The sequence below is a fragment of the Pseudomassariella vexata genome (genome assembly GCF_002105095.1).
Source record: "Pseudomassariella vexata strain CBS 129021 chromosome Unknown BCR38scaffold_18, whole genome shotgun sequence".
NCBI classification, from domain to species: Eukaryota; Fungi; Ascomycota; class Sordariomycetes; order Amphisphaeriales; family Pseudomassariaceae; genus Pseudomassariella; species Pseudomassariella vexata.
Genome location: NW_024467973.1, coordinates 36,270 through 60,332, shown reverse-complemented (window position 1 = coordinate 60,332; position 24,063 = coordinate 36,270). Strand labels below are relative to the sequence as shown.

The following is a 24,063-nucleotide window of genomic DNA, read 5'->3' as shown; positions in this document are numbered from 1 at the left end:
TTGGCGACATTGAAGGTACCATTGAAGGTGGGTGTTCCCTATGGACGTTCCTTAAGTTGGATATAATGGAACGCACGTCCAGCGGCTAAAGTGGCGGCCACGGGATACCAAAGCAACTGCAGGTCACGAAAGCTTCATGAACCTTTGCACGTATTCCACGAGAAAGCGGCTCGTCTGCAGCTATTTTAAAGAAGACTTGGCTGGCTGGGTACGCCTTCCAGAAAGATAAAGGAGCATCCTGGTCAGCTGAACCCAAAATCCGGGGCGCTTGGACTAAGCTGGCGAGAAAAGTGGTGTCATACAACTCAACAACTTTAGACAGGAAGGGAAGATGCCGCAGGAGATGTCGGGCCAACATGGGAAAGCCGACAACACCGGTTCCGTCCAGTCCCAACTGCATGGCATTCTTGAAGTCTTCGTCGGCAGTCCTCGGCCGTACGATAGATCGGCCCAAACACACAAGTATGCAACTCCCTATCGGTGACGTGGTTATACTCAATGGTCAACGACGGGTGGTCGTTTAACGTTTTCAGGTTCTTAATACAGTGGTTCATTTCCCATTTCTCCATTGCTCTTGTCTTCAGTGCTTGCCTGAGTCATTTCGGTGTATGCTCAAGAGGCTCGCACCGACACAGGTGTACATGCACTGAGGTGTGAGGGAACAGTGTCGATTCTTATGAAGTATTCTGATTTATCGTGTGTCAACAGTGCGTACACAGTACAGCGCATACCTCGGACATCGGCTCTGACCAGAAACGCAAAATGGCTCCGTCGACCAACAGCGCTCCTCCATGTGTCATCCTCAGCTTCGGATGACTCGACTTGCGAACATGAGGTGAGGATGTCAATTGACATCGCAAGCAGACGGTAATATGGTGTACGATTGGGACAAGCACGAACAACTATGCTATCGCTTGTACATCGACGAGAGGAAGTCTCTCGAAGAGATTATGGATCATTTGCGGGTCCATCACAAGTTCGCGCCCAGGTATGACCACCCGCTCGCCGTACTCAAAAGCTCAAGTGGGCTCTGTGGACGGCCGTACGTTCGTGAATCAATGTTGACATGATGCACTTGCTACTATCAGGCCCATTAGCTTTGATGCGTGCATGACATGGGCATGGCATCTACTCTCTTACCAACTTCCGGATATCTGCATTGCTTGGCTGACACTCGTTTCGCAATGGCAGCAAACGTGCCTACCAAACCCAATTTCGTCGTTGGGACTTCCCGTCGAAACAGAACCCTGCGCACAAGAACGATCGCCTCGTCGCACGCGTCAAGGAACTATGGGAGCGGAACCTGTCGCAGCGGGAGATGCTGCGCGTCTTGAACGAGGAGGACGGCTTTGATATCAAGCAGCGGGAACTGATGCGCGTGCGCTCCCGGAATCGGTGGCTACTACGGATGCCCAACGCCGAGAAGAGCGCAGTACCAATACCAGTCTCACCCATAGGCGCCAGCGCTGCCGCTGCTGCTTCGCAGTCTGACATGAGCATGCGGCTTGGTGCGATCGCGAGCGTTACGCAGGAAGACCTGAACGGGGCTCAGGCCTCTGAAAACGAACTCACCCCCCAGGTCATAGCGAAACGGCGCGACCGTCTGCAGAAGCTCGAGGTCGTGTCGGCGGAGCGGTGGGAGACGCGGAAGCGTCGCCGGCGGACTCGAGGATGGGCCGGTCTTCCGGCTGATCCGCCAGGCCCGCCTCGCTTCCCGTCCGAAACGACTATCGACGAGAGCAAGGCCATTCTCAGTCTCGACAATGAACTCTACCGCGAACTCCGCACGCGTTTCGGACGAATATGTGACGAGGCTGGAGTCAGCAAGAAGACCATCGCCGGCCCTGAAAGATGGGAAGGCGTCAAGACTCGGCTGATCCAGGAGAGTCCTCACCTGCAGAATGTCATGTGGGCGGATCAGGAGAATGTGGACGGCAGGAAGTTGGCGCTTGATGTTATTTGCACAGATGTCACGAAGCGCATGCGCACGATGCACACGAAGATGACCGTTGCCGAGGCAAAGAACACTTTGGGGGTTAACCCTGAACAGTCGAGGACGATGCGGCAGGAATTCCTAGCTATCTTGAAGGCAGATCATTTCACAAGCAAGATTGAAGCCGGGCACGAGCACTGGGCCGAGCTGAAAGAGCGGTGGTTGCGAAGTTCTTCGATTCTACAGGGAGTGTTGGCCGCAGGCGCAACCGACCCAAGCCACGAGGAGAAAGTCAGGGCTGCTGATGTTCTGGCCAGAGATGTGATGAAACGACTGAGGGACGACCAGGCCCGGCGCGATCCGAACCGGAACAAAACAAGTTCTCATTTCGCACCAGTTTCGCCCAACAACGATATGATGCATCAACAGCCTCACGAGAGCAGTATCGACCCTAGCGTAAACCCCGGCCACGACGACCAACTGCAGGACAACTACGGTCAAGCACAGCAGACCTCGTCTCAACTTCGTCATATGAACACGGGCTTGGGCCCTGGTACGCCAAACAGGCACAATGGCCAGAATAACCCAGGTCCACCTCAGCTTCCATTACAAACCCATATTCAATCACCGTCACGGGATCTATCCCATAACCATGCCCTCCAAAGCCTCTCGAACGGACAGGCTCTTGCCCATAGTCCTTCCCACAACCAGCCGCAGCTTTTACCCAACGGCCTGCTTGACAATGGGCTTCCCATAGACCCGCAGATCGATGGAGCGCTTCCTGTCCTCATGAACGGACATGACACCGTCAACTCGCAGCACGCGCACGCCGCATATATTCCTCAAACTTTAGCGCCGCAAGGTCAACAACACGCCTATGTTACGCAGCATTTCGCATCGACCGTCAATCCCACGCCGCAACCGCCGCCAATTGCAGTCTACTTACGTTTGCATCCCTCGTCGCCCATCACCATGGCGCCGTCAATCTGGATTGCGACTTTGACAGCGCGCACGTTTGAAGAGCTGCGGCAGGTCGCTGTGAAGGATTTGGCGGGGACGGTTTGTGGGAGAGTGGAAGGGATACTGGCTGAGGGCATGACAATCAACATAAGCAGGGATGATGAGTTGACGGCTTATTTGGCGGTAGTCGAGGGCCGGGGTGGAAGCGGTGCGCCGGGTTTTTACATCCAGGTGCTAGGAGCAGGTTGGAAGACATAGCATCGGAAAATGGGGACGCTCTGCGTCAGTACGGGTGTAGGGAGGTATTTTCACGATGGAATGCCTCACGAGCTGAACTTAATGAGACGAGGTAATACCAAGTGTTGTTGGCTGCACCGTGACAAACAGCTGGGATGTGCAGTGAGCCGGTGAGCCGGATTCCCTCGGTAAAGATGTGCAGGTGACGGGTGTTTCGAGAAATGAATGCCATAATATCGTACCATCGGGAATACCGCATTGCCATTTGCGCTGAATTGGGCATTGGGATGCTAGTATGATAGGTCTGATGTGTTCCTGTGCAGCAGCATGCGACATAATACGGGCAAATGGATGGTCGACGGCGCAGACGGAGATCCGTCCCCGCACAGTATAAAAAGTCGTCACGGGCTCCACGCGGGCCATAGTGGAGAGAGCCAGCATGCGAACGAGCTCCGACTGTCGAATGACGCCATTTTTCCCACCTGCAAGACGCTGACGAAGAGACATAAAGAGATACCTCGCGAACCCCGACGTAGAGGCGGCCGGCTTCCGAATGTCCGGAACGCATAGTTGGTTTAATACTCGAGGGAAGATTATCTCATGCTCGCCAGCTCGAGACTCAATTTCTCCGCCACATAATTGAAGGCCTTCACCATGTCGCGCCTTACAACGATACCAACCCAGACCACGCTCCTGCGGAGCTTAGGTGCCACATCGAGGATAGCGACACCGGCACGCGCATCTCTGCTTTCGAAACAAGCGGTGCGATGGTATGCCAGCGAGAAGAAGGAGGCCAGCTCTGGGTCCAGCTTCCAGGGCCAGATGCTTGAGAGTATCTCGTCGCGCATACAGCGTGAGAGGAAAGAGCGCGAGAAGTTCGCGAAGCAGAGAGAGAACTCGGCTAGCTCGAGGCGGTGGGCTACCACGTTCAGTATGCCATATGCTTCCAGCGCCCCTCCCCTACCCCAGCACATGCACGCAAACCATGGCTTATTGCGGCAAAGAGTGCTGGACTGACGTCTTCGTCTTCTGCTAGTGTTTGTCGCCGGCGCACTTGGTTCCTACTACCTGGGCACCCTACGACCCCGCGAAATCGATCCCAATTCGACCCTACCACTGTCCCAGACGAACGACCCGGTACATAAGCTTGGAAAAGCCAACCTCGAGGCTGCGTGGCATGACTTTGCTGCCATTGTCGGCAAGGAGCATGTCAGCACGCTCGACGTTGACCTGCATGCACATTCTACATCAGATTGGTCTTCGTATCGAGCGCATAAGTCGGAGCAACCCTTCTGTGTGGTGTTCCCCGCCTCGACGGAAGAGGTGTCCGAAATCATGAAGATCTGCCACTTGCGGAGGATACCAGTCGTTGGCTACAGCGGCGGCACGAGTCTGGAGGGTCACTTCACACCCACCCGCGGCGGCATCTGCATCGATTTTGGACGCATGAACCAGGTCATCAAGCTGCACAAGGAAGATCTCGACGTGGTAGTCCAGCCCGCAGTCGGATGGGAACACCTGAACGAGGAGCTGGCCAAGGACAATCTCTTCTTCCCTCCCGACCCGGGCCCGGGTGCCATGATTGGCGGCATGATCGGCACCGGTTGTAGCGGCACTAACTCCTACCACTACGGCACCATGCGCGAATGGGTTCTATCTCTGACCGTTGTGCTCGCCGACGGCACCATCATCAAGACGCGCCAGCGCCCGCGCAAATCCTCGGCCGGCTACGATCTAACCAAGCTCTTCATCGGCAGCGAAGGCACGCTGGGCCTCGTGACGGAGGCAACCCTCAAACTCACCGTCAAGCCGGCCAGTACCTCGGTAGCTGTCTGCTCCTTTGGCTCGATCCGCCAGGCCGCCGACTGCGTGGCGCGTGTCGTAGGGCAGGGCGTCCCCGTGGCCGCCGTCGAGATCCTCGACGACGAGCAGATGCGGTGCATCAACCACGCGGGCATGACGTCGAAGCAGTGGAAGGAAGCGCCCACGCTGTTCTTCAAGTTCAGCGGCACGGACAACGGCGTCAGGGAGCAAATCCAAATCGTGAGGGACATGGCGAAAGCGACGGGGAGCCAAAGCTTCGAGTTTGCGCGCAGCGAGGAGGAGAAAGCAGAGCTGTGGAGTGCGCGCAAAGAGGCGCTTTGGAGTACCATGTCCGTCAGCAAGCCTGGGGATAAGGTGTGGACGGGCGATGTGGCGGTCCCTGTTAGTCGGTTACCTGATTTGATCGAGATTACTAAGGAAGATTTGAAAGCGAGTGGCATGTATGGCACAATTGTGGGGCATGTAGGCGATGGGAATTTTCATATTATTTTGCTTTCCAATGAGGAGCAGAGACATGCGGCTGAGGAGTTGGTACATAGGATGGTGAAGAGGGCTGTGGAGATGGAGGGCACGGTTACGGTGAGTTTGAGACCCCATTCCCTACCGAGTGAACAAAAAAAAAGTAAAAGTGCAAGTGAAAACGAATGAACGGCTGACTGGAGTGCATTCTGAAGGGAGAACATGGTGTTGGAATTGTGAAGAGGGACTACTTGCCTCACGAGTTGGGTGAGAGCACGGTTGATACGATGAGGAAGGTATGTTGTCGAACCCCCTTTCCGCCCTATTTTTCCATAACTCTTTTTCTTGGCTTTTGCCGAGTCTGTCGGGCAGAGTTGAATGACTCGAGACTCAAACCCCTTTTCCCCTTGGTTTATACATCCGTTTGACGGGTAGCTGACAATTATCCTACAATAGCTCAAGCAAGCGTTAGACCCCCTGTGTCTGCTCAACGTCGACAAAGTCGTGAGGATGCAGAAGCCGAAGCCGGGTGAGGTGGCTGAGTGGTAAAATTACAGAGAAAAGAAAGAAAATTTGTGCGAGTAGAATCATTAAGTCATGTGTACCCCAAGCCTTCTTGCAACTCAAGATATACATAGATTTCGCTGTTCTCAATGTATACTTTTGAGGATGAACTTTGTGTACGGCGGTGAAAAGATGGGGTTGATTACGACTAGCTTAAAAGGTCTTCATCGCCAACTACACGCTATAAGCCAAGCCAATTTAGCATGCTGTCCCCTCATAATTTCTAGTCGGACATGGCTCTAACCATAAGTACGCTTCAGAATGTTGTCTGAAGTTGAACTCCTTCCAACTTTCGCCCTTCTACGAACGCAGCCGGCGGTATAAAGTTCCTTTCGCTTGCAAACAGCCACGCTTCTGTTGAGACGGTCGCGAGCGTCGTGATGTTGCACAAGAACAAGAGGAAGAGCAACATGATGGTCAGAAACAGAGCGATGGCTCGCGATCCGGCGTTGAAGAAGAGCACGGCATACTAAGCCTCTGTCGAGAGTGCACCTAGAGATGTGAACAATGCTTCCAGGTTGTTGTATATCGTAGGCCACTGACAATCCCGCCATCGCTATATCGTTCCATCCCGTACTGTCAACAAAATGCGTGAACACTTCCCTAGGTGTATTAAGCGGATGACAAATCGCCCAGAAAACAGTGAGCATGATCACAACCCCCAACAAATGCAGAACCAGCGAAGGGACTTCCAACCCAGGAACCAACCGGGCCCCAACGGTGTTACAAAACACCTGCGCGATCAACAACCCAGCATCAATAAATATACTACCCCGCCTCGAACCCAAACCCCGGATTCACAATCTACCCACACGCGTGCACAAGCTAGTGATGAAATACGGTCCCGCCGCTAAACAAGCCAGCCACCCCAGCGTTCACATCCAACCCGTTGAATAACTCAGAAGTTTCTGTTAGTTCGCCGGCGCAAACTCAAACACCCAATGGTACTGACCCCCCGACATGAGTGCCATACTCTCCATTTCCGCGAGAGACGCCAATATAGAGGCGTAGCCGTGTGCAGTTTCGACGTAGACCCAGAAGAGCCCCGCGAAGCCGCCGCTGATGAAACCTGCGGAGAGCGTGATGAGGACGAGTTCCCAGGTTACCATGTACATGGACACGAAGCCGAGGGTGGCGAAAGGCGGGATTGGCGTTTGCATCGTTGGGTTTTGCCTCGGCGTTGCATGTCGCGCGTGTCTGGGGTCATGTCTATGGCGCTGGCGGCGGTGGTGGCTAGGATTGTTGACACCGGGGAGGGTTTGGGGTCCTTGAGTTTCTCCATTTCGACGCGGAGATTATATGAGATACCGGGTGGGTTCAAGTGAAGTGGTTAGCGATGAGGATGGAATGCGAAGTGTAGGTGAAAGAGATGATAGAACTGGAAATTAGTACACCTGGATGTAGCTGGTTTTAAGTCTTCTAGACGACGGTGCTTACTATTCGTTGTATATGGTGCGTTGCTATGTAGCAAGGCATGAGAAAATATGCATACTGCACAGAAGGCCAATTAGGTTGCGTCTGCGTCAGGCAGTGTCATCTCTCCTGTAGTACAGTGCCACCACCGGAAGCTGCCAGCGTCTCATCTATGTAGGCATCGTATATGCTGGAAGCTCAGCTGCGTTCGTTGTTCTCGGAACCTGAAAGAATTTACACTAGTATGCGATGTGACGCAACCGGTCGACACATCTAAGGAAGAGTTATTTTCAATAAGTAGTAGGCTTCACGTAGGATACAGTGTATGACATATCGAGAAACTATTTGCGTCACATTTATAAAAAGTATAAGATGTCATAAAGTTCTCAGATACTGAACTAATTCTTCATGGCTACCTTGGTTACTACTATAGAAGCTTAAGTCGTCGTCTCTGTGAAGTTTTCATCGTTAACAGACTATATATAGTAAATGGGTACCCAAGATAATAGTTGTAGTAATCACGAGGCGTGGCCTACTCCAACCTAAGTATTCTGAGCCAACGCAACTCAGACAATGACAATCTTGAAATTACCCTTCTTATCCTTCGATATATACAGGCTCGAATCCAGCAACGTCGTCTTGTTCGTGAAAGCGGCAACAGAGCCATCCTCCCAGTGTTCCGAAACCTCGTATTGACCAATCCTTCGGTAATATCCATTCTTTCCCCCAGGCAATAGCAGTAGTCCCGTGAGCATGGGTGCTTCGTAATCAATATTGACAGGATCTGCATTCATGATCCGCGTCGGAAGACAGAACACGTTCAACTGATTTGCCTTTGCCTTTGTCTTCGAGTTACCTTGAGTTCCGTACTCGGTGTAACGCCACAACTCCGTGCGTCCAGACGGGCCAAAGACTGCCTCAGTCTCTAGAGTGTCCCACGAGGCTGCAATCCAGGTCTTTTTAGACACGAGTTTTCCCTTTCCGTTGACGGGTGGGTTCGTCATCGTCTTGGATTTGTCGATGCGGAAGACTCCGAGGCGGCCGGTTATGGTGAGGCACCCGGATTTGACTTGACCAAATTCGCGTGACCCTAACGGGGTCACCTGGGCTTGATTAACCTTGGATATCCAGGTTAATTTCTCCGGATGGCTGGAAATTTCGTCAGTCATTATCCAACGAAGAGGGGAATGTTCGTGTAACCCAACGCAGCCCGACTCCATCCAAGGAGTCTTAACAGAGCCATCTACCGACGCCCACGTCCAAGAAGGACCCCTCGTATTGCCAAAGGCAGCCTCTGGTCGTGTAACCCTGACTTTCCATAGAAGTTGATGCTCAAGATCCTTCCTCCACATTCCTGCAAGGTACTGACACTTCATGTCCTTACTGATCAAACTAGCCAAACCAGAAATAGCAACGAGCTTGTCTTTGGAGAAAGAAAGCAAGCAAGCAGAGTATACCTCGACGATGTGCAACCACAGCTGCTGCGAAAGTGTCATACTCCTTACCGTCCTAGCCCCAACCCTCCCCTCCGCATCCGCCTGCGCCCCAACCGACCACTTCTAGAGCTGCATCTTGTATTTATCCCACGACTTACTCGAAATATCATCAAAAACCGACAAATCGCATCCTTCCAGGTCCTGAGGCGTCCACATGGCCATCCAATCGGACATGGTGTACCCCTTCGGCTTGAAAAATGATGTGGGGAACAAACTGTACTTGTCTTTGCCCATTCTCTCCCTCTCCAGGCGCTCTCGGTACCTGATCTTAGCATCCTTATGAGATTGTCGAAACTTTTCGGCCTTTTCCATCCGACTTGCTTGTTCACTCGCTCGCGACTGGAGGAAGCGTTTCGGGTGTTTGGCCAGGGTGCCTTGCACGAACCCCTCGGGAAAAACTTCGCTTCGCGACTTGCAGAGGCATTCCCAGAAGAGCTGGCGGTGACCTAAGTGCAGCGTGCGGATTGAAAGGGTGCGCTCCTGGGCTACCCAGCCCCGGTTGCAGAGCGGGGATTCGTCGACAGCGTCTTTCCAGGTGTTGACATCGATTAGGAGGTAGTTGCCCCTTTTCATATCCATTTGTCTGTGGTTGTTTTTACGCACAGTGTGTATGTCTTGTTGCAAGGTTACCTTGATGGGGAGCAGGAGAGCTGGATCTCTTCGGCTGAAAAGGCCGTTTTCGCCGTTAGAAAAGCCGGTGGCGGCGATGTTTAGGAGGCTGTGGTTGTAGATGGACCCCATCTGAGCTGACTCTTTTCCCCAATCTTCGGCGGAATCTTGAATAATGCCTTCTGAAGTCAGATAATTATACTATAATGCTCTTGAGGTCCTTACATAGTGAGTCAATCCAGATATACCGAATACCTAGCCGCTCTGCAACGCTAATTGCATCTACAAATACCTTGGAGATAAGTTGAGCGGGATATCTACCATACAAGAGCTCAACCGGGCCTGTGTCAGTTTGTAAGGCATATTCGAGCCCCAGCAGTGGCTCAAGGCCGCGTATGGTGCCTCAGGTGCTATTTCGCTCCCCTTCCGCAATCGAATATTCAGTAGACGTCCGGAAGCGATCTCGACCAACCTAGTGGGCATGAAATTGGAGCTGGGGACTGCCAATTTGCACTCAACGTGAATATCCATACACTCTCTCACCCATCCTCTTGCCCTCGCGAAACTCTGCCCTGAACCGGTCGTGGTAGATATTGTAAGGTCGTAAGGGACCGGATGTGGCATGCTCGACTCTAGAACCTTTAGCTCTTGGTGGCAGAAATATATCAAAAGGAGAAAAAAAAAGGAGAGGCCTATAGAATACCCACCTGTGCGCAACTCCTCTTGAAAACACAGTCTAATCCTACGCCCCTCCGCCGAAGCCTCCTGCATCACGAAGAACTCGATATCGAACACGCCCATGAAGTATCCGTCTCGACACCTCAACACGTACCCCAATTCCAACGGCGACATCGCATCGGGACTTGAATCGAACTTGTCGAGGAAGAGGGCGCAGAGGCGACATCCAAGCGGGTTTTGAGAGTTGACGTATACCAAGTTCTGAGGACTTGGGGTTAAGGTGAAGTCCCTTTCGAATATCTCGAGACATTGGTGGCAGAGATCGTCTGGTATCTGTGGGTAGTTAGCTGGGGGACTATATGACAATCAGTTCCTCAACACGTACGAAAGATGAGGCATTCTTGTCTATCTCTTCCCAGCAGTCATCTTCGCCATCTTTATAATCAGCCACGAGCTCCTCGATGGCACGGGTCCAGGCTCCGGATCTGTGACCGTGTTTAGTCATTGCTTGAGAATGGAGAGCTTTTTACAAAGGACAACTCGGGTATGGCCGCTAGTTGTAGTCAGAAAGGTCTGAAAGCTCCATTAAGGGCATTATTTAGCATATCTGCACTATCGTGGAGAGAGGAGGTTCATATAAGCGTGTGATGATTACATCGATGCGGCTGAGCCTGATGTGGGATGACTTCAGCCCAAGGCTGAATGAAATTTTGGCGGGGCTTAGTTGAGTGCTCAAAACGCCACTATGCGTATTCAGCTGTTAATATTTTCAGCGGCTGAAACTGGCGTTTTATGTGCCGGTTGCCTCGAACCAACCCAACAAGCTGAGCGATCGAGGATTGATAAGTGGGGTTTGTTTCACAGGAAAGCGAAGAAGGTCCACCGTTGGACTTGAGACTAATATGTTAATGTGGTAATGGAGTAAATATAATATTTAATAGGGGTTAGCCTCTGAATCCTCTAGAATGGAATTGACTACCATAGTTCGTACTCTAGTCGATCTGCTGTCAAGCTTGAATGTCTCTAACAATATAGATAAACAAGAGCAGCTTATATTATTAAGACTCATATCATATCGAATGAGGCTAGATACAACTCTGATACCCTGTACTTTCGGCTATGGTATATGACTCATGGTACTTTGGTCCTTTGTCATCAGCTAACAACACTTCATCTGGGTTTTAAATTGTGTATTTATTTGGCCCTTTCTACCGAGATAGGTCAACAGTATCATTCCACGTGTCCAGAAAATTTCATACTATGGTTCCAATACTTGTATAGGATCGATGGTGAATTCTTTACTAACAGTGACAAGCAGACACCTACTCACATTCGTTTAGTAATCATCTTGATTATTTGTGTGATGCGCATATTAGTTATTTTATTCAAGTCATAAATATCCTCGTTTGAAATGATTTAGTCTACTTGGAACTAGGGAACATTTCTCCTTCGCGTGAACGTGGTAATGTAAAGTAGGCTGATCCCATCCACCCAAGCCAATTGATATATATACACAATTGCGACCCCAATGCCTGGCTTCCAACCCACCTATACATTGTGCATAGTCTCCTCATACTTGAACATGGATAGCTATCGCCCTCTTAACCCCCTTGACACTTCTCTATTCTGCGAACGCGATACCAATAGTAGAAATCGCCACCAACGGTAGTACCAACGATAAACGAATCCCCCAAACCATTGATATACGACAGTACCACCGCAGAGACGTATCTCTCTGGAAAAATCTTGGCCAAATCCGTGTAATCTCACTCCAATACAATAAAAGAATCCAAATTAGGAATTTTCGCGGTAAGCTCCTAAGCGAGCTTGTTGGAAAACATTGTCCGGGCCACATTGAAAAACAACGAACCACCAATAGCCTGGACAAACGCCAAGATGGACGTGGCGATGATGGAAAAGCTAGGAAAGATATGGTCAGCTCATCTTTTCGTTTTCATTTTGGGTGTAGAGGGACTTCAGATCATACTCACTCTACTGAAACCAAGAAGACTGTAATACAGATGACAAGAGTGAGAAAAGAGAATTTCGATCTCCTCGGGTATTTCCTTGCGGGACGGTCGTCCAACTGGGTAACTCCAATGTCCCAATGATGAACTGCATAAGAAGCTACGAAGCGGGACCAGTGGATTCTCTGTAGGTAAAGTAATACTAGGTTGCAACTGGGGCAAGTAAGCTTGATTGAAATTCACGTCAATATCTCGGTGTCGCCACAGTTGCAGTGTTTGGAGTTTCTGTGTCGTGCGGCTCTCATCGATGCTTAAGTGTCAAGTCTTATATGTCCGCAGCAAGCACTTGAACAGTTGAATGTTTGGCACTTTTACGCGACGCATCGACGTGCCCGGAGCACAGAATCAGGCAGAGGCACTTCAAACAAGAGATAGAAAACATCGATTTGGCTGCCTATACATGAAGTAAACAATGCCAGGTGACTGGAGACAGGGAGGAGCCGATGATATACCAGCTGCTAATCGGTTGAGTTGTGCTTGTCAACATAAGAAAGCAATAAGCAATTCGATAAAAAAGGTCTAAATTAAACATATAGCTTATCTTACTTATAATTAGATGTTACAATTGAGACCATATACCATTTGAAGTTTGAAAATGAATGGCACACTAGTTTACATGTCTTATATTTCAACCGTATTTACACCATGGCATCAAGATGTCCACATCAGATAGATCGATAAACCATGCAATAATAATGTCCACTTGCTCTACAGTGCACATCCACAATCAGAGTATTAACCCCGCCCTTCTAAACATCTCGAAACTCTTCAGCCAACCCTCCAACGGGTCCTTATCTTCACGAAACCCAGTATCCCGCAATCTCTTTAAGCTGAGTTGTCTATCAAACGTCAGCCACCATCCCACACTATCCAGTTGCTGACTCCCAGCCCCGACGCCCGCACGAGCAGCCCTGTCTAGTCCGGCCCGGTGAAAGACGTCATTGTGCTTCTCGACATACTCTCCCGGTTTTGATGGCTTCTCCGCTTCTGCTTCCTGGTCAGTCGCGTTTTTCCTCGGCCCCACGCCCACTAGGCAAAACCATTGTGCCAACTTCGGCCAAATCTCGCCCATAGTGCAAGGTTTCTCTTTGTCTCCGATGTTGAATAATTGCCCCCGGCCACAATTGTCAGGGTGTAGAGACGCGTAGATGGCGAACTGCGCAATCGTCTTGGCGGAAACGGGGGTGCTGAGCGACTTGTATCCGGCTCATTTCCCGGGAACGGCACGTCGACGTCGCTAGCCTGGTTCATGCCGCATGCTCGTGATCCAACACCGTGGTTATAGGCATAGAGGGACAGATATTGGGCCCAGTGGAGCGCCAGGCTGAATTGCGAGCCATTCGGCGTGAATCCAACCTGAAAACACTGTTAGTTGTTGCTTCTTCCAGTCCGATTAGGTGCTCTGGAGAAGAAGACTTACAATGGCGTCCGGGCAAACCTCACACCACGTCCACTTCTTCCCTTTGCTTGCCTCCGCTAGAATCTCTCGAAATGCCCGGTAGACAACCGTCTTGGCGTAGTCTTCCGGTAGGTTACTCGTCATCTCTTCAGTTAATGGTGCCTTGAATGTGCCACCTGGAATATATATTCCATACCCCTTTTTCTCCGTGATTAGTCCCACGTTTTCTGTAATTTAAATAACAGGAAAAGGCTGGCTTACCCTTGTCCCACCGGGAAATACCACAAACTGTAGTTCGGCACTCAGCAGGTTGATGGCATCAATGACATTCTTCAGCATTGCCCGATTGGTTGCGACCTCTTCGATATCGTCATTGACGGATGTGAAGGCTAGAAGTGTCAGTATCGGCTCACAGAGGTCAGTAAAAGTTTTATGAAATAAACATACCGAAGTAAAAGACGTGCGTAACGCTTTCAATGCATTTTATACTCTGCTTCAAGGTGTCCGCCAGAGTATCCCCGTCGCCGCCACGGAGATCAATGCCGGAGACCAGCTGAAGATCCGGTTGTTCAGTGCTGAGTTCGGGCCAATACGAGTCTGAGATGTCAACCGGGCGGTTTGTCACAGCAGTGACTTTTGAGAAGGCTCCGGACTCGGGATAACGGGACAGAAGCTGGTAGACTACGGACCAGCCGATCAGGCCAGATGCACCAAAGACGATCGCGTGATTGGTGGAGCCTGCCATGGTCAATTATTGTCATCTGTAGAGAGAGATGCTGTGCTAGATGCAGTGATGGGGGAGATCGAGCAGGTTTCTTATATCCTGCTCAGCATAGTGGCTTATGTGGACCTTTTAGTCTCATCATTGGATTGGCTTATAATAGTCAAGTTAAGTGAATGGCTCGGTGAGCCCTGCGGCATGAACCACTATGAATCATAAATTGCCCGGGGAGCTAATGCTCAGCTAGAGCATCAGTGCAATCCACTTCACTATGTGCATACGTCCACTTCTCTGTGCCTGCTAGCTGCGATACTACCAATTGAGTCGATTTGGTACTCGAGATCCAAGTTTCACATTGGTATAGGAGAAAACTTGCGCGCTCTCAAGATAGTTCCCCAAACCTAAAACTCGAAAGTGACTTTGTCCGTAGCCTGCGTAGGCCTGCCAAAAGTGACCCAAGCCTTCGGGTTTGTCAAATCCATGATGATATTGAATACCGTCTGACTTTCACAGTCATCCACCTGTCGACGGTTAATCGAAGCCGGATAGCCTTGCTCATCCTCATATATATTGGACAATGCCACCATATCCAATGTCTCTGCGGACATGAGGTCTGTGAGTTCTTGAACCCGAGAAAGTCGCTCCAGCGAATCTTTCAGCCACGCAGACTCTTCAACACCTGGATGATCCAGAATGAGGTGGTTCGTGTGACAGATTCTCCCCCTGTTATCCATGGGCAGCTTCTTCATCCCGATGCTGGTGCATTCAACACCCGTTGAGCCAGTCTTATCAGCAATCAATATGTGCGCACTCCCAGCTACACCGAGTGATTTGATCTTTTCAATAGCGGATTCCATCGAGGAGGATTCCAAGATAGTTCGCAGTGCGAAATGGGTGGGAAACTTGGACCGATCGACACCACGAGCTCGAATCGCATTTAAACAGCAACCCACTCCTGCCGAATTGAGCCCGATTTTACCAATGATTCCCGCTTCGGTGACAATAGAAATATCCGGTATACCCGTGCCCGGCTGCGAAATATGGCACACGATAATATTGGCCTCTTGTTCAACCATCCAGTCCCAATTCTGAGACAGAAATGACTGCCCCTTTGGCGTCAACCATCCTACACTTGTGCAACCGTCACTCTGCATCTCATCAACATCCTTCGTCTTATCAGAGAACATCCCAAAGTTGATCTCAGTCCGGACGTTCAGCGCCAGAATGTCCAGAAAGGCCAACCCCGCTCCGTCCGCCAGACCGCGGAGCTCCTCTAGATAGCGGGGGCAGGTCTTCCCGAGCGGCTCGACGTAATAAGAAGCCTCCTCTAAGACGCCGTCCCAGTCGAGTGAGCATGATTTCTGGAACAGTGCTCTGTAGAAGGCGATGGAGCCGTTTACTTTCGATTTGGCCACGGTACCTTGGGTGTGCCCGATCTGGAATTTAACTTGTTAAAGATCAATGGTCATCAAATTGCAAGAGAATACTACATATTTGCAGCTTTAAGACATACGAAACCCAAGGATAGACAACATACCTCATACGGGCTGCCTGAGCAGCGAACCTCTAGCATTATGACGTGTTTTGTTTTTCTAAAAGAAGAGATCACGAGAAGTGGGTAGAATTGACAAGATGTAAATGACGTCGAGCTCACCAAGATGATGCCATCGGAACCGATAGGGTATAGCCAGCACTGGAGAGTTTGTGGCTCGATCAACTGCACCGCCACCATCTAACTTCGGGAACAATTAATGCTATACCACGAGACAAAGGAACTACCGTGGAAAAGGCTGGAGGATGGGAACTCTCACAGCTGATCTAGATCAAAGTGTGACTTTTACAAGTAAAGCCAGACATTAATTTGGATCGCGAAAAATGTTCTAGTCAGAAACTTGCGCTCGCCCACCCCTTTTCATAGTACGGTGTTTAATGATGGATTTTTCCACCTTGAACCATCATCCCCATCGTCACCAACATCTCTCCCATCCATCGCCTTTAATCCCTAAAGTCCACCACAAGACCTTCTTCACATTCTCCCCGTCTTTACATATCCACCTCTAAGTCTTCCATTCACATTCTCCACCCGCCAAATCCAAATCATCGGACTCCCCATCTGCGGCCCCCAACCCCATTCTTATTCGTGTCCACCGCGCCCTGGACCTTTTAGACCGCAGCTTTGATCAAAGCCCCATAACCCTCATCCTCGTCGAGTTTCTCTCTGCACGGCCTTCAACCCGTCCCCCTTAGCGCCCGTGTTCATGATGCAGTCCGTGGTAACGGTGCCGCTCGAGGTGGCGAGAGCGAGGGATAATAGATCCAGTAGATGTAGGCGAAGTCGCTGGATTGTGGGATCTCTTTGATGCTTGTGGTGTGGGTACAGGGGCCGGAGGCGCCGAGAGTGGGGAGGGGGGGATTGTTCACGAGGGTGTTGAAGATGGGGAGGATTGGGTGGATGTGCACATTGGGTGAATACTGGGATATAGGTATAGGGGTACGCTAAGGAGGATGCTTGAAGAATTAATCGATATGGCTGGGGAAACCGAAGGCAAGTTGGGATGCTGTAGACCCCTTTGTGATATTTGGAAATCCCATTCCACGGCTACAGGCGCAACACTAGAGAGAGTTAAGATGTTGTGGATTAACGAACATACAGCGGCTGAACCTTTGCGTGTCCAATGAAGATAAGCCTTCACTTGCTGATCTGAGGACTTCAATGCACAGACCAAAGTCTATTGGTTGGGTACGTGAGGTTCAACAAAGTTGTTATGTAGCACATACAATCTATAACTCTATAACCCGGGGCAAATATCGCTCGTCTGACAATAATGAGATGGTGACGTGCTCGTTTCAACTATAATCTCAACGAGATCTGCTCATTGGAGCAGTTTGAGTATGGTCAGACTGTGAGCTTTTAATATAAACTAATAGGACAGGATCTAACGAGATGCATTAGAGGCAAGGCAGCCCCATTCCAGAAGTGCAATGCTCTTTAACATGCAATTATTTCGTGGATCTCATTCATTAAATCATTATATTCATCTGCCCATGCTGCCAGACCAAACAATACTCTTACCTACGGCTTCCCAGCTAGATACAGGATATTCTCCCTGATGGCATGAGTCAACTCTTCTTGGCCAGTATACACGTACCTGGCCGTCTGCGGCCAGGCCTCGGCGTAAGGAAGTGGCAGATAGATAAAATCACCTTCCCGCACGCGACCAGAAGATAGAAGTGCTGCGAGGACGGGCAGATGGGCTCGTGCGTATTCAAAGTCTCGAGCCAAGCTGTCAACATTGCGGGTAAGGAAACCAGGAAAAAGGGGCCAGTCACTTGCGGATCGGCACCGCTTTTGCATCTTGCACCATGCTCTCAGGGTCCTGTACACTCGGCCCGACCTCATAACTGGACAACAACGCGGCGGTCTTGATGCTACTCGCTCCCCTGCCGCTGTGGACTGGCGACTGTGTTTGGGAATGAACTCTATTTTGACGACGTTCATTGCCTGTGCCATTCTCTAGCCGTTGAGGTGTTGGCGATGCGGAAGGGTTTCGGAGTGACTTGTCAATAGCGGTGCTATTCCTTTGCATCAGGCTTGGCCTTGGCAGACCGTCCCGAAACGCTGTGGATCGCAACCACTGGATGTGATCGAACCTTCCCCTGTGAGATGACGAACGAGGTGAGGATGGGCTGAGTAGACTTCTGGGCGACAGGCAGGAGATGGTCAAGCCTTGCGGACTGACCGCAGCTCGTAGGGCAGTCTTTGGCATGTCGCCGTGGGTTTGGTAGTCAGTCAAAACGGACGTGAGAATGGGTCATCTTGGGGCCTATTCATTGCATGTCATCTTTATCAAACGAGTGAAGCATGTGACTTGTAAGATACGGACGTTGGATGTCACTGCGCTGACGAGACAGTGAAGAGCAACCTACACCAACAAGACTCCAGACCTGCATAGTTGATATTCGAACCGTGCTTCATTCATAGCGAGACAAAAGCGTGTTTTTCTTTTGTCATTGGCCTTTCTCAAGTTCTCAAAGGGTTGGTGGGCGAATGAGTCAAAGGCAGCAGCACTAGAGAAGCTGACATGGCTTCAAGGTGCTCCTCAGAAGGAGATTATTGTTCTCATCGCACGCGAATAAACAAAGAACAGCCCTCAAAGTACGAACACAACAAACATAGATCATGAGGTGGCGTCTAAGTCATTGCCTCAGACTGGTCAAATGGTCAGCTGCATTTGGAGGCCGTAACGAGGCAGTTACCGTTCCAGCAGGCAGCTTGTGCAAGAATCTGGTATTTTCCACGCTTCAAGCTCTGCAAAAATCTGCAGCGACTGTTATTTTTGAATCATGTATCTCTCAAATACTCCGGTACGAGATTTTGGATCGCGAAGGTTGAAGTTGTCAGCATAAATAGGAAACCACAGCCAGGGCCACGTGGGGCGCAATAGCTCGGCTTTTGAATCGCTGATTGGGCGAAGCTTCCCAGCGCTTGGAGCTTGAACTCCTCGGTGCCTGCTGTCTCCATCCACTTCCTCGAGTTGATGCAACCCGAGCACTCGTTGCTTCTCAAGTTGACAAGCTGTCCAGTTCTTACCAACAACGAGATGCCGCTGGATTTAAGGGTAGCGGTCGAAACATAAACCGTCCTTCCTTCTTCTATCACTGCCTTTCGCGAAACACGTTATCTGCAACTACCAAAATGGCGTCCTCCAATGCGACAAGCTACAAGCAGCTCAAGGAGGACTTCGTCTCCGGTCTGTCAGGCGGTTCCGTGTCCGAGATCAATTACGTGGCTTCGGTAGCTTCAGTACGCGATTCTTCTGATGCCTCGGCTTGTCTTCAATTCAACCAAGATTAACAATTGAAACAGATTGCGATTGTACTTTGGTCCGTTCTCCAAAGCCGGCAGTCCTTCTTCAAACCTTATACGCCGCTATCCTTTGCCGCCGACTTCGTTCTAAATGTTTGCGCCATCCTCCTCGCCATAACGCTGTACTCCTCGACGCCCCTTATCCTTTATGGTTTGATTCTTGCCCCGGCGCTGGTTGTCTACGCTCTCCCAGCGAATTCCCACGATCATAAAAAGAAGCCCAAACTGCCGCCCAGCGCCACATCCAGAGCCAACGATGGAGGAAATGCAGGACTGGGACTGCTATCTATCAAGCCCTTCCTCACGCATTACCGCGGCTCCATGCTAGTGGCTACATGCCTAGCGATCCTTGCCGTCGACTTCAGGCTCTTTCCTCGCCGGTTCGCCAAAGTCGAAACATGGGGCACCTCTTTTATGGACGTTGGCGTCGGGTCCTTTGTCTTCAGCGCCGGGGTAGTAGCGGCGCGGCCAGTGCTGAAAGAGCGAGCCGAGGGCCGTACAATGCCGTTACCCCAAAGATTGTTGTACTCCATGAGACATTCCATGCCACTCCTCGTGCTGGGCGTGGTCCGATTGTTGAGTGTCAAGGGTCTGGACTACGCCGAGCATGTGACTGAGTACGGCGTGCATTGGAACTTCTTCTTTACCCTGGGTCTTCTTCCGCCCTTTGTGGCGATATTCCAATCGGCGCTGAAGGTAGTGCCTAGCTTCGCCACACTCACCATCCTCTTGGGCGTGGGGTACCAGGTCCTGTTGGAGAGCACAAGCTTGAAAGCTTTCATCCTTCTTGCGCCACGAACGGACCTCATTTCAAAAAATAGGGAAGGCATCTGCAGTTTCGTGGGATACGTGGCCATCTTCTTGGCTGGTCAGGACGCAGGCATGTACATGTTGCCTCGCCGCATCAACCCCAATCGCACGACGACTCCAGGGACGCAGCGCAACACGCTGCTGCTTGTCATGTTTGTCTGGACCAGCATCTGGTCTTTCTTGTACGTTGCGGTCACGAATCCTGTCTACGGCGCTGGCCTCGACGTATCGCGCCGGTTGGCGAACCTACCATATGTATTGTGGATTGTGGCGTTCAATAATGCGTCGATCCTGGCGCATTGTCTGATAGACACCATCTTCTTCCCCGCATTCTACAATGCGACGGATGCGAGGAGTGAAAAGGAGGCATATGAGACGGCCACAAGCCGGGTTCTAAGGGCCTATAACCGGAACGGGTTGGCTGTGTTCCTGTTGGCGAATTTATTGACCGGTTTGGTCAATATGACGGTTCCGACGTTGGATGTTGGGCCAGTGCCGACCATGGGCATCTTGGTTGGCTATGCGGCAGTGCTCACGGGTGTTGCTGTTGGTTTGGATGCGTACGATATCTCGATAAAATTGTAGCTATATGATCAAAAGTCATAGGTGGATTTTGTGTCAAATATTCATGAATATCCAATCGAGATCTATCAACCGTTCTGTGCACCCTTACCGCCTGTTCCTCCTCTAGCCGCTGCGAATCGAACACGTGGCATGGCATCTAGTAGTTACATCGCATACGCAAATACCAATCTCACGAGGATCGTGTCTTGAAAGCGGTGAGCGAGCTTGAAGGCCGGTTTTCTGGCCGACGGCATCCGTCTGGTTGTCATCCTCATCGACATACATAAATAAGCATGTCGAATTATTCCAACGAGCCGACCCTTTTATGATATGGACCAGTTACCATCTCCAGAGTGAAGTACTCCTGCAGCGCCCCTTACGTCCCGCAGTAGTTCATGCATGACTACTACGTAGGACCTAAAAATCTGTGGTGTCACGGCGTGCATGCCGGGTGCAATGTTTCGACCAGATTGGACGCTTCGCTACCAGAATACCGCATGGACAAAGCAATGCAGGACCGGAGGATGTGGGTAATTATTCTAGGTGCCCTCGACGTTGGATAAACTGGTTTTGCTCGTACTTCCGAAAACAGATGTGTCAGATTGAAGAGCATTTCCAGATTTGGTGTGGAACCAATTCGGCCTCGTCCGAAAGCAAATGCGACTTGAAGCGCAGCAGCGAGGCGTTCCTGGTTTATCAGGTTTCGATAAACCTTGGAGTTGCATGATTCATGAAACGAAATTTGGCCGATATGTAAGGTACGTTGGTTTGCACGTACGAAGGGAAACAGAAACGCCGTTCGGAGAATACGGGGGATCGAATGGGGGTTTGGGGTGACGACAAGGGGCTTTGAGGCATGATCTGCTGGAGACAGCTGGTCGTGAGAGTCTGATGAGAGATAGTTTGAGTGCTCAGCGCTTGTGTGTGTGTACCGATACCAATTTAATGTTACCGTATTAAGGACTTTCCGTCTCGAGACCACGGGTGGTGACAGGTAACATCAATGGCAGTTATTGCTGCGCGTCACAGCAAAATCAGATAAAACAAGAAAAAGAAAAGAACACAAAAACGCTTGATGAGCGGTCTTGTAATGTGCCAGGTCGCATCGCATCACTTGAGGTGCTGACATGTTGCCCAAGAACGCGAACCACACCGAACAGAACGCACGTTGTGATATGTAACTTTTGAATCTAGTACGCGGTTGTCGATGGGCATGGGCGTTTCATAGTAGAAAGAGGGCTTGGCGCTTCCCTTCCCGTTGGAACCATGCTGGCACACCTTCTGGAATGTGCCACGACATCCGATGAACATATACATGTTCGCTTGACAAATGACTCGAGTAGTTGATTGGGAAGATCGTGCCTTGGGAATGATGCCTTGGGAATGAGGATTCGTGCAACGGCAATGTTCCATTCTCAGATGAACAATGGGGCCTCCATATCCCGGCCGTGGGGTGGGGAGGGGGGTGGGGGGCGTCCTGGGGTGTGCACTCGGGAGTTGAAGCCGGGACTGATGATATAAAATGGAGGGGTCGGTGTAAATGATATTGAAGTCTAAACGTCGCTCTTCCAGGAACAATACTTATCTTGCGGACATACTTCGACTAGGATTCGAAATCTGGGGGTTTAAAGCTCGAGAAGCCTTCCCTTCAGAACTCCCTCCCATTGGCTGTCTGTTATCCGTGGCTCGGCGGCTGTTTGGAATGTTCCGTGGAAGATCACGAACCCTAAGCATGATGGGATCTATTCAAAAGGCTAAATGCATGTTAGCATATGGGCCTCGGGTCACGACGTCATCTCCGATATCAATGCAATATGAGTTCTTGGAATCAACCGACCATTTGAAGGGGGATTTGACGACCGATGGCAGCATGGACAGCCGGTACAAGAAATTGGGGCAGCAGCAAGCAGCAACTCCTGCATGAGAGACAATAGTTGTCTCGTCTGTGACAAAGCATTCCTTTCACATGCAACTCGATGCAAGTCTCAGCCTTGCGCAGCCAATAGCTTCCGTTCCTGCATTTGTGGTGGCTTCAAGGCGGTGCCAGGAGTGTCTGTTGGGAGTCGGAAGTAGACCTCGGACCTCCTGGGACGAATGCTTGAGCTGGGTCTTGTACACAACGACCGTCCGTTCGCAATGTGAAGAGTTTTGTTGAACCATTCATAGGTCCTGGTGTGAAAATGTGAAAGGCCTGAGAAGTGGCCGCGTCAATAAACCCGTCAGGACTGATCTACGCCTAAGTAGAAGAAGGCTACTGTAAACAGTAATGTCACGGATATCAATCATGGGCCAATACTTTTAAGCCATACGAGACGCGCCGTCGCGTATCGTGCGCGCCGTTCTATTACCTTGCAGGAATCAGCAGATAATGACAGTGATAGGTCAGGGCTTGGGCGTGCGACCAAAGCGAGTGCGTTGCCCTGGCCATGTCAATTCGGCTTGTTTCGAGATCGAGCCCCACGAGGTTATCGCAAGAGGAGCAGGAGGCATAGCATTGAGCCTTAGAATTTGAATCTCCACGATGTTAATGTGCCTGGTCCTTGTCTGATCAGCCTTTCCGCATCGCCAGGACTTTTTAGAATTTTCTAACGTTTCTAGAAAATTATCAAATTGATAGTAAGTTTGACGGATCCGTACGTGTGTGTACCTGCGGTCGGTGCTGATGTGACCCAACGCCAGCGAGTTGGACATAACTCCTCATCCTTGTCACCTTATCACCTTGTCAACAACGCCAGCTTCCAAGATAGGGCACTTGGAAGTTGCCAAGTTCAACAACAACAAATTTAAGAAGGGATGACATGTGTGTTCGTGATCAGTAAAGTCCAGAGTTTGACGCACGTCCGTGTCGAGGCTGGTCGATGTCATGGGGCTGTCAAGGATAGTTTTGGGCTGACGAGGGGCTGATGAGAGGCTGACGAGGCTCGAATCGGCCAATTGCTAAAGTGTTGCAACCACTTCTGTCAGAGCTGGGATGGCTTCATCAATAGTCATATGTTAGAGCCCATCGCATTCTTCAAGTCTTCGCCTTGGGTGAGGTGTTGAACACCCAACTAAAGCTGTGCAAATCACTCGAACCAAGATGGGCTGTGACCCCAGGTCCAAGTTTGAGAGCTCAACTAGCCCCAATGAGACCGACCTTCCCATCTTTTTGGCCATATTGCAGGCATTATCAACTGCAGCTGGACGGCAACCCGCAGCTGTCTCAGCCGTCCTGCCTCTGTATTTTTCTTGATACCTACCGCCTGTTCATTATACTGCATGAAATCCCACAGTGTATGAATATTGCTACACGATGAACCCTGCCGTTTTCCCCGAGCATGAGCATCAATCTCGGAATTAGCGATGAATGGAATGAAGACGTGGTGGTGAGTATCTTCTTCAGAGGGTTTCCCTTGGAGACTATCAATGCTATAGGTATCCAAGAAATCGGGTTGTCGATGTTGTTGTTGTTGCTGTTTGAATGGCTGAGATGACGATGGCACCTAGTAGTTGGAGCAGACGT

The 24,063-nt window shown here is 50.6% G+C and overlaps 8 protein-coding genes across 8 annotated transcripts; 3 read left to right on the top strand and 5 right to left on the bottom strand.

Moving 5' to 3' along the window:
- The first annotated feature begins 755 nt into the window (after positions 1–755).
- Positions 756–3,552, top strand: BCR38DRAFT_79413 (uncharacterized protein). The gene is made up of 2 exons (XM_040865652.1): positions 756–988; positions 1,192–3,552. Exons 1-2 carry the CDS (start codon positions 873–875, stop codon positions 3,149–3,151), a joined length of 2,076 nt encoding a protein of 691 aa, XP_040710864.1. The 5' UTR covers positions 756–872; the 3' UTR covers positions 3,152–3,552.
- Position 3,553: 1 nt separating this feature from the next.
- On the top strand, positions 3,554–6,222 carry BCR38DRAFT_79414 (D-lactate dehydrogenase mitochondrial precursor). Its single transcript, XM_040865653.1, has 4 exons — positions 3,554–4,061; positions 4,167–5,533; positions 5,629–5,709; positions 5,870–6,222. The coding sequence occupies exons 1-4, from the start codon at positions 3,785–3,787 to the stop codon at positions 5,960–5,962; spliced, it is 1,818 nt and encodes a 605-aa protein (XP_040710863.1). The 5' UTR covers positions 3,554–3,784; the 3' UTR covers positions 5,963–6,222.
- Positions 6,223–6,827: 605 nt separating this feature from the next.
- On the bottom strand, positions 6,828–7,137 carry BCR38DRAFT_489738 (uncharacterized protein; the record flags this gene model as incomplete). The annotated part of the gene is made up of 2 exons (XM_040864433.1): positions 6,828–6,874; positions 6,930–7,137. 2 exons carry the CDS (start codon positions 7,135–7,137, stop codon positions 6,828–6,830), a joined length of 255 nt encoding a protein of 84 aa, XP_040710862.1.
- Positions 7,138–7,956: 819 nt separating this feature from the next.
- On the bottom strand, positions 7,957–10,572 carry BCR38DRAFT_501249 (uncharacterized protein; the record flags this gene model as incomplete). The annotated part of the gene is made up of 5 exons (XM_040864834.1): positions 7,957–8,813; positions 8,985–9,674; positions 9,822–10,127; positions 10,203–10,528; positions 10,559–10,572. 5 exons carry the CDS (start codon positions 10,570–10,572, stop codon positions 7,957–7,959), a joined length of 2,193 nt encoding a protein of 730 aa, XP_040710861.1.
- A 2,229-nt stretch (positions 10,573–12,801) lies between these two features.
- Positions 12,802–14,344, bottom strand: BCR38DRAFT_501247 (uncharacterized protein; the record flags this gene model as incomplete). Its single annotated transcript, XM_040864833.1, has 5 exons — positions 12,802–13,395; positions 13,428–13,556; positions 13,621–13,797; positions 13,861–13,988; positions 14,047–14,344. The coding sequence occupies 5 exons, from the start codon at positions 14,342–14,344 to the stop codon at positions 12,928–12,930; spliced, it is 1,200 nt and encodes a 399-aa protein (XP_040710860.1). The 3' UTR covers positions 12,802–12,927.
- Positions 14,345–14,721: 377 nt separating this feature from the next.
- On the bottom strand, positions 14,722–15,893 carry BCR38DRAFT_353842 (acyl-coenzyme A:6-aminopenicillanic acid acyl-transferase-domain-containing protein; the record flags this gene model as incomplete). The annotated part of the gene is made up of 2 exons (XM_040856819.1): positions 14,722–15,756; positions 15,858–15,893. The coding sequence occupies 2 exons, from the start codon at positions 15,891–15,893 to the stop codon at positions 14,722–14,724; spliced, it is 1,071 nt and encodes a 356-aa protein (XP_040710859.1).
- A 1,663-nt stretch (positions 15,894–17,556) lies between these two features.
- BCR38DRAFT_448540 (uncharacterized protein) lies at positions 17,557–18,218 on the bottom strand. Its single transcript, XM_040861230.1, has one exon. The coding sequence runs from the start codon at positions 18,085–18,087 to the stop codon at positions 17,647–17,649; it is 441 nt and encodes a 146-aa protein (XP_040710858.1). The 5' UTR covers positions 18,088–18,218; the 3' UTR covers positions 17,557–17,646.
- Positions 18,219–19,016: 798 nt separating this feature from the next.
- Positions 19,017–20,582, top strand: BCR38DRAFT_489733 (GWT1-domain-containing protein; the record flags this gene model as incomplete). The annotated part of the gene is made up of 2 exons (XM_040864432.1): positions 19,017–19,124; positions 19,188–20,582. The coding sequence occupies 2 exons, from the start codon at positions 19,017–19,019 to the stop codon at positions 20,580–20,582; spliced, it is 1,503 nt and encodes a 500-aa protein (XP_040710857.1).
- Positions 20,583–24,063: the final 3,481 nt, after the last annotated feature.

Excerpts from the sequence above, each read along its gene's own strand:
- BCR38DRAFT_79414 (XM_040865653.1), top strand. The coding sequence starts at position 3,785 with ATGTCGCGCCTTACAACGATACCAACCCAGACCACGCTCCTGCGGAGC. Across the intron at positions 4,062-4,166 it reads GCGGTGGGCTACCACGTTCA|TGTTTGTCGCCGGCGCACTT; the intron begins GTATGCCATATG and ends GTCTTCTGCTAG. Across the intron at positions 5,710-5,869 it reads CGGTTGATACGATGAGGAAG|CTCAAGCAAGCGTTAGACCC; the intron begins GTATGTTGTCGA and ends ATCCTACAATAG.
- BCR38DRAFT_448540 (XM_040861230.1), bottom strand. The coding sequence starts at position 18,087 with ATGCCAAAGACTGCCCTACGAGCTGCGGTCAGTCCGCAAGGCTTGACC.
- BCR38DRAFT_79413 (XM_040865652.1), top strand. The coding sequence starts at position 873 with ATGGTGTACGATTGGGACAAGCACGAACAACTATGCTATCGCTTGTAC. Across the intron at positions 989-1,191 it reads CATCACAAGTTCGCGCCCAG|CAAACGTGCCTACCAAACCC; the intron begins GTATGACCACCC and ends TCGCAATGGCAG.